A 16912-nucleotide genomic window follows, 5' to 3' on the forward strand; every position below is an offset into this window, starting at 1 on the left:
CCCCCACCCATCTCGTTTAATTGATATCGAAACGCTTTGGCTTACCACTAGTGGCACCACTTTATTACCCTTTCTTATCTATAGACAATCTTACTTCCAATTAAAGATTATTAGTCTATGCAGAGTTTACTGTTTCAGGTTCTAGAAATTTTCATCTTTAATTACTTCTCTTAGCGGAAAGTATCTGTATTTTACTGCTACTAATCCTTTTTGTGGATATCATTTATTATTTATTTACTTCTGCCATTATTTTTCTATCATTGGTGCACATAAGTTACCTACTGCCATTTTAACATTTAGAATTTACTACTGCAGACAACCTCTCATACTCTCTTGCAACACATCATAAGGGTATAGCCATTTATGGAAATAAGTTATTACTTACTATGAAGATGCTAAAACTAACGGCATTCCTTACTTACTATAGAGAGGACAGAAGAAGAGAATCCCGCATAGATTTATTTGTTTTCGCTGAAATTTTCTTAGTTTTTTTCTTTAGTTTTGACTAACACTAGTTCACCAATGTTAAAATTAGTGGGCGAAGATTTTGAGTCACGCCGTCTTTTTCTGTCCAAAGCTATTTTAACCGAAATTTGATTTGTGGATTGTACTTTAGCCTCTATTTCTTACAGGATTAAGTTCTCTTCCACATTAGCATCATGCACATTATTACCAAATTCAGTATTTTCGTGCAAATATCCCTTATTCCTTATTACTCTAATAGGTAGTTCCCATGCTTCATTATTAGTAGCTACATAATTTGCAATGAAAGTCCCCATAATCACCCGAGAATCTAGTACAGTTAATATTAAGTGGCTCCCATCAAAGAAAATTTTTCCTTGCTATGTCGTTAAAAGATCTGTGCCAGTCTACACACTTAAACCATGCGTGATTATTATGTTACCTATATCAATCGGCATCAAAGGTTCGTGCTGTAATGGTCTAGAAGCTTTTCCAGTAGCAACTTTTATTCCTAAACCACTTACTTTCACGACAGTTAGTTCATTCTTCTGAGAAATAGAATCAAAGAATGCATGGAACAAAGCATTTGCTTCACTGCCACTATCAAGAACACCACTGTTACCCCAGGATGTTAGTTTTTATAATGCGTGAGTTATTGTAGGCTGAACACGTTCCTCATTAAAGTCTTTCCACCTGGTGAGCGCCAGTTTCCTCATAGACGGGACTTAGTTTCCCAAGCGCGGCCCATTGTGTTCATTCGATTCGGAATCAGATAGGGTAGCGTTCGGCTCTCCTCCTTGTCTCAACGGAACATTATTTAGTTTTCTTTTTCGCCGTAATAATTACTGCGAAGGCACAGTGGCTGTCTATCTCATTTTCCTCTACCACAGCCTTGACAACGATAATCAGATTGTGTGTTCTAAACTTCTATACTTCTAACATCCACATTTACACTGCCATTATTTCGGTTGTTTACATGACTGCTAGAAGACGTATTATTATTCTGTATCTGCTCCTCAACAGCAGCTACTCTTTCCACTCACTTCAGATATTCGAAGAACCTACCCACATTACCTTTATGAGCGGAAATGATTCTTTTTTGCTAATAGCAAGACAGTTTATCTACTGGTCCCATGATAATCATTTCCCGCTTCATCTTTTCTGTCAGATGTAACAGCCGCGAGGCCCGCTTTCTAGAGAACTCTTTTACTGATTCACGACCTGTAGCAAACTTTTCATCACTCCAAAATTCTCTCAGAACATCGTTTTGTTTGATATGTGACCAGTACTCATTAATAAATGCACTTTAAAATTAAGAAAGAACTTTGCATCTAATCATTGCGTCAGCTGACCATCACAAAGCATCTCCTGACAAATTACTTCTTATGGAAGAAATTTTCTCTCTTTCTGACCATGCCTTTGGCTAAACATTCTCAAAATCATTCCAGAACTCTAATTGGTGAATAACTCTAATTGGTGAATTTGTTTGTCTGGACCAAACGTAAGAACTGACGACATTTGAGGAAAGCGGAGTCAACTGAAACAGCATGCTGTACAGTAGTATTTCAAGAGCCACCAGACGTTGCTCTGTTTCCTATGTTCGTATTTCCTCTACCTGTAGTTCTACTGAATCCACTCTGTCAGAAAACTTTAATCCTCATATAATTTCAAACAGTCAGACTTTATTTTCTTAATATCATTCTGACAAGCATTTGAAACATCCCCTTGAAAAATTATGAATGACTGTGCTGGTAAACTTCTACGTTATTTGATTTTCAAACAGCTGAGCAAAACTCAACGTATTCAAATAGTTTTCTCTTTACTTATTCTGATCATCACTAAACTGAGACATAAATTTTTAGCGCAACGCAATCTGACTTTCAATAATCCCTACAAAAGAATGGCCCCCACTAACAATAACCTATACCTTTCATGAATCACTTACCTCGCAAAAATCTTCGTTACTCGAACTACTGCAATACAGCGGGCGCCAATATTGCCAGCTAAATAAAAGATTCTAGCTACTGAAGGCACTAACTACTGTAGGCATGGTTGGCAAATGAAAGATTTTGATAAAGAACAAACAATGTATTTACCTTAATAATGTTCAAAAGTCATCATATATATCTCTCAATTCATGACAACCATCTTTGCAAATCTCCTTTTTCTGGCGGACACATGTCCAGATCGTCCGCTTATAGTAACCTCTCAAAACTCTGGCTTCTCTCTCTCCACAACCACCAGTGCTGGCGGCTCACCTCCAACTGTCCAACGCTACGTGCTGCTCACATCCAACTGCCCAACACTACGCAAGCGAATATTCCAACAATGAGTCCAACCAACCACAGATTGCACGCAGCACAGTCAGTGATTTTCATACAGAGCGCTACGTGGCGTTACCAACATAAAAACCTAAACAGCCTACTTGCACATTTACTTTATTACTTATATCCTCAAATCGATAAGAGCAAAGTCTGGATACACTGTCGATTCTTTCTCACACTCTCCCTCCATGAGATCACCTGCGTCTTTGGAATCTTTGCGAACTACTTTAATTTCGGTTTTGAAAATACTATGCAGTTTCGTTAGCTGTTGCCCTGCTTTGACTTGCATATCATGATAGTTTTCAGATCATGATAATTTAAGTCGTTCATTTTTGAGGTCATTTCATCCTATAGTGTTCTTTACTACTAGATTCAGTCTTAATGTTTGGTTGTTTATTACTAGACCTAGTCTTACCACTTAACTGTTTACTGCTGGATTCCGTCTTACTTTTCAGTTCTTTACGATGCTATTCAAGTTTTGAAAACAGTAATTGAATCCAGTTTGATGCGTCTACCTTGCCACTTGGCATTTCAACCAGTTTTATAGCCGTTTCTAGCATTCTCTGACTTGTTATAATTTCAGAAGTATTGAAGTCAGTTTCATTATTTGATAACTCTATTAATTCTACTTTTTCTTTTTTTTTTGAGCTCAACTTCAATTACCTCATCATCAGAAATTGGTTCTAACTTCTCAGTAACATTGAATTTTACCTCCGATTTTACTTTGGACAAATCACCTTCATATTTCTGATTTGTTGCTTTGACGGGACCACGATTGTTAATTTCAGTTTCGAATTTTTGGGATTCATCGTAAAGCATTGGTTCCATCTTAACTTTCACTACTTGGTACAATACACACATCTCACGCAGGTCGTTTGGAAACATTAGAGTTTGCAGAGAAGCATCCCACTGGTCGCAACCCCTGGTCCACTCATTTTTCAAACAATTGAAAAGGTATGTATACAGCGCCTCCAAAACTCTTTATGACGAATAATCCAGCCAGGAAAGTTAGCCCTATTCAATTTGGAAAACTGCTCATCTCATCGTGGACTAAATGAATTACAGCTGAAAATGGTATGAGTGGCCCAAAGACACGAAGTAATCCCACTGAATAGGGCCGCAGTCCCAGACTATGCTTATCTGTTGGAACATACGTCTGTTCCAACAAATGTGGAAGCAGAATCTCACACACAGGCAGACCAATCATTTCAATGCTTTTCAAACGACCTAGTGATCCCAATCAGAGTTATCTGCACAACTCAGATTCTTTCAGGGATACAATTTCGGACTCCACTCCCAGTAAAACTAAGACTTTCAGGACTACCAGTTCAAAACTTTCTACTCTTGAGCTAATTCGACAAAACTGTTTGAATAAATATCGCCTGTTCGTTTTGTTAATTAAACAACGAATTTTAATGGGAAAGTGAAAATTGATTACAAAATGCTAAACATTCCAGAAAAATAGTAAAACTGTAAAGAAAAAGAGTGATGAAAAAAGAAAGGAAACAGAGAAAGCGAACAACAGTGAAGAGAAAAACAGACCGAAAAAGCTGTAAAAGAAAAATACTCGAAACAGCTCAACTTGTTAATCAGTTGCAGAAAGCAACAACACTGATGACATTGTAGAAGATTACAAAAGTAGCTTTGATGAATGAGATGAAGATAAATGTGTTGAAAGTGTCACGAAACTAAAACAAAGACAAGGATTCAGTGCGTTTCCTATTGACGACAATCACATGAATGGTGTTCGAATCTGGAAGTAAGTGCAGCTGGTGTGGTAAGAGGATAACTGGCTAATGCTTGAATAAAATCAACAACTAATTAGAGATCTGAGGTTCAACCAATATTTATAATAAAGTGAGAAAATTGTTTTAGACTAAAATATTTAATAATATAATTCCGTATTCATCACAACACATTCGAAATAAAAACATATAATTTTAACTGACTTTTTTCTTCATGTTTAGCTATTTTTATATGGTCCATCTCTCCCAGTAGACTGGTCCATCTCACCCATGAGCCTATGTGTGATATGGACCACTCTTGATTATTTTCATTCCATCATATCTCTTGTATTATAAGTGGCAGTGCCTAAGTAATATCCTGTACTTAAGTATAGATGACACTATATGCGAACATGCTGCCAGGAGTAAAAAAGTTAAAAAAATACACAAATTTAATGCTGAAGTGATTCAAAACCCAAGAACTTACCATAACAAAGTACAATTTTTACGATGACAGACTGTGTGGTAGAATAAATTTAGAGTGTATCTGATGAATGAGTCCTAAAATTGTAAGTAATTAAGCTGAACGAGCGTATGGTTAGCACTCTCCAATCGTTGGATAGCTGTCCATAAACACTGTATGAATGTAAGGCTCTCGCCCCGACTGCGATCCCGTGACGAAACGCGCCGCTTTTCGTTGGACCTTCTCCGACTCTTCTGTCAGTGATACCTGGTAATTATCTCAGATTGATGAACAATAACCAAAAATCGGTCGAACACGAGCTTTATTAGTATCCAGGTGTCGAACGGTCCTAGTTTCCCTTTCATTTTTTCTGTCAGTCCTACCTGGTAATAATCCCAGGTTGCTGAATAATACTCAAGAATCGGTCGAACAAGAGCTTTATAAGTACCCTGTTGTCGACCATACGTCAAGTCCTAGTTCCCCTTTCATTTTTTTCTTTTATTACTTTTCAGACAGTGTTATTGTAGGCATTCTGTACATACCGCAAAAATCACAGTTCTGGTCATGGTGGACTGAACTTCAAATTAAAGATAATAGTTCTGTGTATTTATCCATTCACATGGGCCAAATCTCAATGTCCATATGCCTATAGTTTCTCGTATTGCTCTCTTGATCCCTCTGCGAGGTATTTGGCGAAAACAATAGAACAGCCAATCCGTCTTCTTCGAACACCTAATCCCCAAATTTTGCAAGAACAATGTAAACCTTTCCCGCAAATATTTCCGTTTAAATCGTCATGCCATATCCGTTATATTTTCGCATCCGCAGTGCCGGTTTGTTATATTCCTAGCAGCTTCTCTCTGAATTCGTTCGAAATCTGCTGCGATGCTTACTTTCTGAGGGCGTGAATCACTGAAGCAGTGATCTAGAAATTGTCGCACTAGTGTTTCGTACTGGGCGACTTTCACAACCACACTACACTTTCCCAGAGCCAACCCAAAACACTTAAGCCTTCCGTTTCGCTCGCCTCTACTGCTTTAACGAAAGAGTCCCATTTCATACTACTTGTAAGTATTATCTATAATTACATAGCCGTCCGCTGTGGACGGTTCTAGGCGGCTTCAGTCCGGAACCGCACTGCTGCTACGGTCGCAGGTTCGAATCCTGCCTCGGGCATGGATGTGTGCGATCACCTTAGGTTAGTTGGGTTTAAGTAGTTCTAAGTTTAGGGGACTGATGACCTCAGATATTAAGTCCCATAGTGCTCAGAGCCATTTGAACCATAATTACATAAAGGATGTGATGGGCTCGAGAAGGTTAGCTGTAATCTTGGAAACGTGTACTGCCAAATACTTTCCCTTTATGGGAATCATATTTAATAGCATAACAGCAGACATTAAAGACACCAAGTGGAAATTTTGTCCACGGTATTAACATTTTAGGGGTCGAGCCTCTATCTGTAAAAATGGAGCCCTTACAGGATCAACTTGGTTTACATCTGTCTGCCTGTCTGTCTGTATCTATGTCTGTCTGTCCGACTGTTAGAAACCCTTTTTCTCAAGAACGGGTAGACGTATAAAGTTGGAATTTTTGTCACATACTAGGGTCTATGGTCCCTTGGTACTACAAAAAACTAAAGCTTCTTGGCGGTGTTAAAAATATAAGCTACTAAGTCAATTCGATGAAAATATTCCTCCATTCGTGTTACATATTTTCAAACGCGCAAACTCACTCAGTAAGACTTACACAATAGTTCTCGTTGACCTAGAATCTTGACATTCGGTAACAAGCAAGGCTTCACAGCACAAATAAAATAAAAAATCTGAACCCTGTTAAATTGTAATTATATCACAGAAAAATATCATTTTGACATTTGAAGATACATTGCATTCATCATATGTCGAAATCGTAATAAATGGACGTTACTGGATGCAAATGTAAACTGTAAGAAGTTATAAAAGATGTATTATTAAACCTTGTCTTTGTACATATATAAACAAAAGTCTCCTGCTCGCTTCTTTTTTTATGTCTGAGCTAATCTGACGGACTACTGTAGAGATTTTTATTCCGTCTTGGAATTTCCGGGACTAATATCTTGCCAATACTGATATGTTCGCTTCTTTTTTTATGTCTGAGCTACTCTGACGGATTACTGTAGAGATTTTTATGCCGTCTTGGAATTCCCGGGACTAATGTCTTGCCAATACTGGTACCGATAGCAGGCAAAACTCCTTTATATTCTTGATTCCCAGGACGAACTATAGGCGTAATTAATTTTGTGTGGAATACTCAGTGCGCGAGTTCTGCTCGAATTTGACTAATTTTTCTAATTTTACTTCCTTTCGAGCGTTCAGCGATGATACTTTTGCGTGGTCGAAGGCATCGTCAGATTTCCGTTTGAGAGTATTGCTAACTCTGTCAAATAAATCATGAATGTATACTGAGAGCCTTAGCAGCCTTCTTACACTTCCTTCGGGAACATTCACAACCCCGTGTGTTGTACTGGTTTCTGTTAGTCAAAAAATCTTGAACTCTCATTGTAGAGATGTCGTCCCTGATAAAAGTGAACTGCGTCTTATGTAAGTTAAAGGCAGTGTTCTTGTTGGCTTACGATTATGTCAAAAAGATCGAATTTCAAGTCTGTACGTAATCCGTTTTCCTCCAAGAGCACCAATGACGACATCGTCACTCTGAGTGTAGTGATCACATTTCTGATAGCAATAAAAAAAATTTCCTCAGTCGATCGTAATACAGTTTTTTAAAGAAATGATCGTTTTCATTGTCTTACACAAGCCGTGTGCACTTCCGTATCATAAGCAGGAGAGAACCTTAAGAAAAAAATTGTTACCAAACTGACGTTTGGTCATCAATAGTGCTTTACGACCTCAAAGCGTTTACGCGGGTAATGACACATAGCAGTAGGCATTTGTATTGATGGTGATGATCAATTATTATAACAAGCACCCTTTTCCGTGGTTTTCTTGAATCACTCATGATGAATACCGGTATGGTTTGGCCACCAGACCACAGCCACGGCTCGTACTTCCCATCTTATAAAAGAACACCGACGAGAAATTAAACTAAAATTTTGTAGTAATAATAACTTTGTCCACGAATGTGAGATTTCTTGGAAACGACGTCTATAACTTAATCCATAAGTTTCTTAATAATCATCATTTTTTTGGTTTCCTGCAGACAGTGGCCCACGCAAGGGCGCGTAAGGGGAAGTTGAAGGATATGTTCGTCTCACACGCAGCAGGGCGTTGCCTGGGCATCGGTTTGGGACTACAGTTTTCCCAGCAACTGTCCGGTATCAACATCATTATCTTCTATTCTGTGTCCATCTTTGTATCTGCGGGCAGCAGAATGGACCCCAGCGACTGTGCCATCATAGTCGGCGTCGTACAGGTAAGCACAACCTGTATCCCTTACAAATATCACAGGCGTATGTCTTGTTACTTTGTATGTGAGAAGGCTGTGTCATGACCACATGCCCCTATGGGCTGGCAATGAAACGGCGATCGTTCGGTACCGATGGACCTTCAAGGCCTGATCGGATGGAGTATAATGACGTGTAGAAAAATGGTTAGGAAATTGTTTCATGCCCACTTTTAGTATTTGATAAATTTGCCAAATGCTTTAAAAAACATTGTGTTCTACCTTACGGCAGGGGGGAAGCCTCGTCAGAGAGGTCCACCGCATGAGCGTCTAGGGAAGTGATTCCAGTGGTAGTTTTCCGTTGCCTTCCACTGGTGATGATGAAATGATAATGAGGACAAAACAACATCCAGTACCTGAGCGGAGAAAATCTCCGACCCAGCCGGGAATCGAACCCAGTCCCTTGGTGTGACAGACCGACGCGCTGACCACTCGGTGCTATAGAGACAAGCATTATTTGTAACTAGCGACATCGAATCATGCAGGCCATCCGAGCAATCGTACTCCACTTTTATTCTGGTTGAGCACAAAGTTCAGATTTATTGTAGCTGAATAAAACATCAAGAATGACTATTTCCATTTTTTTCTCTCTGCCGCTCCCTCTATTACCACGGAAATTATCCGCCGATATTCCGTTCCTAGCCGCTTCCCTCCAGAACCTCCTCATCCCTTCCGTTATCAGTCCACCTTACTTTCAATATTCTTCTGTAGCACCACATCTCAAATTCTTCGATTCACTTCTGCTCTGGTTTTCACATAGTCCGTGCTTCATTACCGTACGTTTCTGTGCTCCCAACGTCTTAGAACTTTCTTCCTTCCTTATATCAAAGCCGATGTTTGGTACTGGTAGGCTTATCCTGGTACGGAATGCCCTTCTTTCTGGGGCTAGTCTCCTTTTTATGTCATCTCCGCTGCGTCCGTAATGGGTTAGTTTGCTGCCTATGTAGCAGAATTCCTTGACTTAATCTACTTCATTATCACCAATTCTGATGTAATTGTTTCGCTGTTTTCATTTCTGCTACTTGTCATTACTTTGGTCTTTCTTGGATTTATTCTCAGTCCATATCCTATACTCATTAGACTGATCATTCTATTCAACAGATCCTGTAATTCTTCTTCACTTTTACTGAGGATAGCATCAGCGAATCTTATTATTGATAATCTTTCACCATGAATGTTAATACTTCTCTTGAACCATTCTTTAATTTCGGTCATTGCTTCTTTGGTGTATAGATTGAACAGTAGGCAGTAGGGGTGAAAGACTATATCTCGGTCTTACACCACTTTTTATGCGCACTTCGTTCTTGTTTTTCCAGTCTTACTGTTGCCTCTTCATCATTGTATATATTGCGTATTACTCGTATTTTCCAATAACTTATCCCTATTTTCATCACAATTTCGAACATCTTGCACCACTTTACATTGTCAGACGCATTTTCCCGGTCGACAAATCCTATGAATGAGTCTTGATCTTTCTTCCGTCTTGCTTCCATATCAACCGCAACGTCAGAACTGTCCCTCTGGTGCCTTTACCTCGCTAAAGCCTGTTTTCAGCTATTTGGACACATAAGCTGTTGAACTGATGGTGCGGTAATCCTTGCTATCTTCAGATATTGGCTTTAGCGAATATTGTAATGTAAGCAGTAATAAAACAGATTTTGATTCTCATTTTAAAACATGGACATACAGTATGACGCACAGATCAACACGATGATGTTTGTCACTATATTCCTAAAACCTGATATCTGGATGTACTAAAGAGCTTATTTAAGAAAATAACCGAATCAGCTGTAAAATGGACAATGCGATTTCCTTGAAGTCTTTTTCGAAGTACGCTAATTTTGGAAAAAGCGAAACATCAAGACCGAGAATGTGATAATGAAACTTATTCTATCGATTAGGATCATGACACAAACACAAATGATTAGCATTACAGATCTGTACATGCACCGTGACTTTGGAAATTCAGTACGGAGCAATGTCACCAAGTGCTGCAATCAAAATCACTAGACGTCGTAGCATGGAATCAAAGAGCGCCTGAATATTCTGCTGGGGAGTAACCTGCTAAGTTGTTTGTAGCCGCGTCCACAAAGCGTCATATGTGGCTGGCTGCAAGAGGACCTGAACGAACAAGTTGCCGACCGACCGTATCCCAGGCGCGTTCGTTGGGCGACATGTCAGGCGAACGGCGGGCTAGGGAAGCAGTGGTAACCGTCGTTCTTATCAAGAAGCCTTACACAGGTCTCGACACACGCACATGTGGGACTGCATTCCCACCCCCCTGAACCGAATCGTGAGTGGTACCAACTGACTTTCGCAGTGAAAAGTGAGCGGCTGCGTATTCTCACTGAATGATAGTGATGTGACTGGTGACTGGAACGCTGTGTCTGCAAGGCAGGGACTGATGGAACAAGTTCAGCAATCTGTGCTCGCAATGCGTCTGGAGTATTATCTACTTGAGGCTGTGGACTAACAGCTGCAACACAAACGGACGGGTACATTTCCACAATGCGATCTACAGTCAGTGCGAACGCGTCGAGATCACCAGTACATACCTTTAATATCTTCCACACATCAGATGGAAAGCACGGAAATTAGGTATTCTGTATCTAGAGTGAAATTTTCACTCTACAGCGGAGTGTGCGCTGATATGAAACTTCCTGGCAGATTAAAACTGTGTGCCGGACCGAGACTCGAACTCGGGACCTTTGCCTTTCGCGGACAAGTGCTCTACCAAGTTTATGTGAAGTTTGGAAGGTAGGAGACGAGGTACTGGTGGAATTGAAGCAGTGAGGACTGGGCGTGAGTCGTGCTTAGGTAGCTCAGTTGGTAGAGCACTTGCCCGCGAAAGGCAAAGGTCCCGAGTTCGAGTCTCGGTCCGGGACACAGTTTTAATCTGCCAGGAAGTTTCAGGTATTCTGTAATATGTCGCCGTTGACGGTGTTCCTCACTAGAGTCCGCAGGAGGCGTAGTAACTACAGAGGAGTGTGGTCGCCTAGCTCGCCAGTACGTAGTAACTTTTCTAGCCGTTTTGTCTCAGACTGCGACAGGGGGATGATCAAGGTATTCTTGAAGGACATCTAACGATCGGTGCTCGGTGGCGATGCTAAAATGTCCTGCACTTCAGTAGCCATGAGCTCATTTAGCTGAGCGGCAACGTAGCTGTATTTTGTGTCGTCAGCAGTTACGTGAGCAAGCATGAGCAGACTCTCCAGCTGCGCAAACCATGAAACCGGTCTCTGTTGCCAGAATAGTGACGGCTTAAATATGACGCGGTTGATAAGCATGCTTGTAGGTAGGTCAGCAGCCGGTGGCTGATCTTGCTTAGCGAAGTTATGGAGGTGAAATGCGCAGAAGATTCGCGGCGTGGTTCATGCGGATATTCCGTATATAGCGCGCGACGCGGTACCGTACGAGGTGCCGGCTAGCATTGGGTATCACGTGAGGGTCCGCAAAACGTAGCGGTTCAAACAGATTTCCTTTATTGCAACATTAATCACCGAAACTGTCCAAGAAATTACGTACAAAAAGCTACGGGATACCAATAAAAACATTAATAAATGCATGTCAGAGGTTATATGTTAACACGTGGTGATCATTTTCTGTGGAGCCCAATATTTAACAATTTGTGCTGAACGTTGTGCCCGAAATACAGGGTGATTGTAATTAAAGTTAAACTTCCAAAACGCTGTAGAAATAATACCACTGGTCAGAATGACGTCAAATTCCAGAGGAATATAACCGGAGAAGGGGGAAAACGTATGGCAGAAGAAAAATAAATAGGTACAAAATGTAGCAATAGATGGCGCTGAAAGCATAATTGAATATTCGTCGACTACAAATGACAAATGAATCATACAAAAATGCCTAAGGTGTAGGTTTGACGTTAAACAAACTGTACTACTCAGTGTGCATGGGAGTACAGGTGTGATATGTTAGTTACGTAAGCCCATGCACCACGGCAACGTCATATCACATGGGATGGGAAAAGTCGGTTTTTAATTGTACCGAGGCCAAACACCGCATAACAAGCATCAATCACATCGGTTTTTAACTGTCCTGATGACAAAGACCGCATAAAAATCATCAATCAAAATCTAATCGGATTATTAATTTCCGTGTGACTGGCATGTTCAATTTGCACTCCACCGTTTTCTGCAACAAGTTGAAATCGAGAAACAGCATGTCCCACAACTGATCGAAGTGTCTACGAGGTCACGCTCATTATGTGTTGCGCAATGTGTGCCTTCAGTGCCTTCAGTGCAATCGGAACACTGAACACAACATCTTTCAGATAGAGCAACAGCCAAAAGTCACACGGATTAAAATCAAGTGATCGGGACGGCAAGGCTGTAGGGAAATGGCGGCTGGTAAGTCTAGCATTTTCGAAATGGTGCTTCAGCAGCTGCTTAACTGCATATGCAATGTGCGGAGGTGCGCCATCTTGCGTAAAAATGATCCCATCCACACATCCACGCTGTTGGAGAGCTGAAATGACGTGGTTGCGCAAAAGACACTCATAGCGCTTACCAGTAACACTACAGCAGCATCTGCCCCTTCGAAAAAATATGGCCGTATGATAAATGATGCCGTAAAGCCGCGTCACACAGTGACCTTTTCAGGATGAAGTGGTACTGGTTGATTTGCGTTTGGATTTTCCGTTGCCCATATTCGACAGTTCTGTGTATTGACATAACGTGCCAGATGGAAGTGTGCTTCGTCTGTCCACAAAATCTTCCACGGCCAATCATTGTCCACTTCCATGCGAACAAGAAATTCTAAGGCAAAGATTTCTCTTCCTGGCAGGTCAACAGGAAGCAACTGGGGCACAATGATGTTTCGTAGGATTTTACCCACCGTGATCACGAGTTTGTCCAACGTTCGGGCAATTCTCCGTCAATTACACGTTTGCGCACCACTCGTCTCCTCCTGCATTGCTGTGGCCACTGCTTCCACTGACGTCGAATCAATTCGTTTCCTCCCTCTACTAGGTTGCACACCGAAAGAACCCGTCTTTTCGAATTTCCGAGTCATTTTCTCCTGACCCATGGCTGTCATCGGACCAACGCCTTCAAACCCTTCAGCATCCGGAACTTCTGCAGAGCTACGTGCACACAGTCATCATTCTTGTAATATAACTTTACAAGCAGAGCTCGATCCTGCATTGGGACAGTCATTGCGAACGTTGCAGGCGCGAAAGAAGGAGAAGCCGTGTACCCGGCGTGTTTATACCAATTTCAATGGGTCGTGCGCATGGCAAGTGTTTTCATTTACGTACTCTGACACATACAGCGCCATTTATTGATCAATTTTCACACTATTCTTTTCTTCTGCCATACCTTTCCCCCTTCTCCGATAATACTCCATTGCAATTTGAAGTGATTCTGACTAGTGGTGTTATTTATACAGTGTTTTGAAAGTTTAACTTTAATTACACTACTGGCCATTAAAATTGCTAAACCAAGAAGAATTGCAGATGATAAACGGGTATTTATCGGACACATATATTATACTAGAACTGACATGTGATTACATTTTCACGCACTTTGGGTGCATAGATCCTGAGAAATCAGTACCCAGATCAACCACCTCTGGCCGTAATAACGGCCTTGATACGCTTGGGCATTGAGTCAAATAGAGCTTGGATGGCGTGTACAGCTACAGCTGCCCATGCAGCTTCAACACGATCCACAGTTCATCAACAGTAGTGACTGGCGTATTATGACGAGCCAGTTGCTCGGCCATCATTGACCAGACGTTTTCAGTTGGTGAGAGATCTGGAGAATGTGCTGGTCAGGGCGGCAGTCGAACATTTTCTGTATTCAGAAAGGCCCGTACAGGACCTGCAGCAAGCGGTCGTGCATTATCCTGCTGATATGTAGGGTTTCGCAGGGATCGAATGAAGGGCAGAGCCACGGGTCGTAACACATCTGAAATGTAACGACCACTGTTCAAAGTGCCGTCAGTGCGAACAAGAGGTGATCGAGATGTGTAACCAATGGCAACCCATACCATCACGCCGGGTGATACGCCAGTATGGCAATGACGAATATACGCTTCCAATGTGCGTTCACCGCGATGTCGCCAGACACGGATGCGATCATCATGATGCTGTAAACAGAACCTGGATTCATCCAAAAAAATGACGTTTTGCCAATCGTGCACCCGGGTTGGTCGTTTGAGTACACCATCGCAGGCGCTCCTGTCTGTGTTGCAGCGTGAAGGGTAACCGCAGCCATGGTCTCCGAGCTGATAGTCCATGCTGCTGCAAACTTCGTCGAACTGTTCGTGCAGATGGTTGTTGTGTTGCAAACGTCCGCATCTGTTGACTCAGCGATGGGGACGTGGCTGCACGATCAGTTACAGCCATGCGGGTAAGATGCCTGTCATCTCGAGTGCTAGTGATACGAGGCCGTTGTGATCCAGCACGGCGTTCCGTATTACCCTCCTGAAGCTACCGATTACATATTCTGCTAAGAGTTATTGGATCTCGACCAACTCGAGCAGCAATGTCGTGATACGATAAACCTCAATCGCGATAGGCTACAATCCGACCTTTATCAAAGTCGGAAACGCCATGATACGTATTCCTCCTCCTTAAACGAGGCATCACAACAACGTTTCACCAGGCGACGCCGGTCAACTGGTCTTTGTGTTTGAGAAATCGGTTGTAGGTGTCGCCACCGGTGCCAAACTTGTGTGAACGCTCTGAAAAGCTAATCATTTGCATATCACATCATCTTCTTCCTGTCGGTTAAATTTCGCGTCTGTAGCACGTCATCTTCGTGGTGTAGCAATTTTAATGGCCAGTAGTGTATAATCACCCTGTACTTGTGCTTGCCCAGCATTGTACTCTGCCGTCAAATATGGCATAGACGGCTGCACATCCTGATTTACAGAGCGGGCAAGCGTCCGATAACCACATTCTGTGGTAAGCTTCATGTCCTCTTCTCTTAGTTTCACCATGCTACAACATGGACGCTCAGGACAGTAGCTAGTAAGATGCAGACTATCATCGGTGTCTCCGATGTGCTCGTTCCGAAGAGGCGGCCCGTAACATCTGTCCTTCGTGGAAATCTCTCATGTCTGAGGATTTCCACATTTTTATGCTCCGTTTATAAACTTTCCTTACAGCGTTACCACCAAGGCGGCACTCAGTCTCACGGTGAGATTGGTTTAGCAGTGTACACTGGAGGGGAAAAAAGTAATTGGATAATAATATGCTCATATACAGATGACGGTAGTATCACGTACACAAAGTATAAAACGACAGTGTATTGGCAGAGCTGTCTTTTGTACTTAGGTGATTTAAGTGAAAGGGTTTGGTCTAAGGCGCTGCAGTCATGGACTGTGCGGCTGGTCCGCTACGGTGGCAGGTTCGAATCCTGTCTCGGGCATGAGTGTGTGTGATGTCCTTAGGTTAGTTAGGTTTAAGTAGTTCTAAGTTCGAGGGGACTGATGACCTCAGAAGTTAAGTGCTCAGAGCCGTTTGGTCAGAAGTTCGAAAACAACAGAACATTGATGTAATGAAAAACTACTAGAAAAACCGGAAGTTAAATCAGGATGTTGTTAATTGGATGCCAAATGAGGTAAAAAATGTTAAAAGACGATGGCAGTATTATTAGTACTTGTAATATATCAATTTTTTCTTCGCTACAGTAAACTGTCTTCTGTTAGTTGCACTAACTGACGTCGCCACGCACTGCGCTATAGCATTAGGTGTTCACATTTAGATATGTGTTAGACAATACTGATGACTCTTTGCGTTGCAGGTGCTGGCGACCTTTTTGTCTACAGTGCTGGTAGAGTGTGCAGGCCGGCGAATATGGATGATGCTGTCCATGAGTGGCATGGGCATATGCCTCCTCTTAATGGGAGTGTACTTCAACCTCAAGAACAGCGATCCAGAGACCGCAGACCACATCGGCTGGCTCCCCCTGCTGTCCATGTGCCTCTACCTGCTCTTTTTCTCTCTAGGGGCCGGCCCCCTACCCTGGGTCGTCATTGGGGAGATCTTCCCAGGAGAGATCAAGGGCATCGCCGCCTCCATTTGTGGTGGCACCAACTGGACACTCGCCTTCATCGTCTCAAAGACATTTGTCAACTTGGTAGGCGCCATTGGGACTGACGCCACTTTCTGGCTATATTCTGGCATCTGCTTCCTCGCCACCGTTTGGATCTTCTTCCGCGTTATTGAGACGAGAAACAAGACACTGGATGAAATCACGAAGGAAATTATTGGCGAATAGATTAGTTGCTTTCTTTTCACTATATGAAAGTCAGTTCGCTGTTGCACCAAATAAAGTTCATTTCCTGTGGATATCCTGTGGCATTCTTCTTCTTAATAATCAAACACAAGAAGAATTCCAATCTATCCTCCATTACCATATTTCAGTGTATGTTGCCTTACCTCTGGTTTTTTTACCCTTTCATTTCTTCCGAATTTCATTTCGAAAATTGTCATCAAATATAAACTTCTCATCTCCATCTGTTCTCACAGC

The 16912-nt window shown here is 41.9% G+C and overlaps 1 protein-coding gene across 1 annotated transcript in view; it reads left to right on the forward strand.

Moving 5' to 3' along the window:
• The window catches only part of LOC124788600 (facilitated trehalose transporter Tret1-like), a 64949-nt gene extending 48289 nt beyond the window's left edge, over window positions 1-16660 (forward strand). The window contains exons 4-5 of the mRNA XM_047255869.1: window positions 8169-8381; window positions 16184-16660. Coding sequence (XP_047111825.1) covers window positions 8169-8381; window positions 16184-16660 — 690 coding nt within the window. The remainder of the gene's footprint in view (window positions 1-8168; window positions 8382-16183) is intronic.
• Window positions 16661-16912: the final 252 nt, after the last annotated feature.

Source organism: Schistocerca piceifrons, chromosome 3 (genome assembly GCF_021461385.2).
Source record: "Schistocerca piceifrons isolate TAMUIC-IGC-003096 chromosome 3, iqSchPice1.1, whole genome shotgun sequence".
NCBI classification, from domain to species: domain Eukaryota; kingdom Metazoa; phylum Arthropoda; class Insecta; order Orthoptera; family Acrididae; genus Schistocerca; species Schistocerca piceifrons.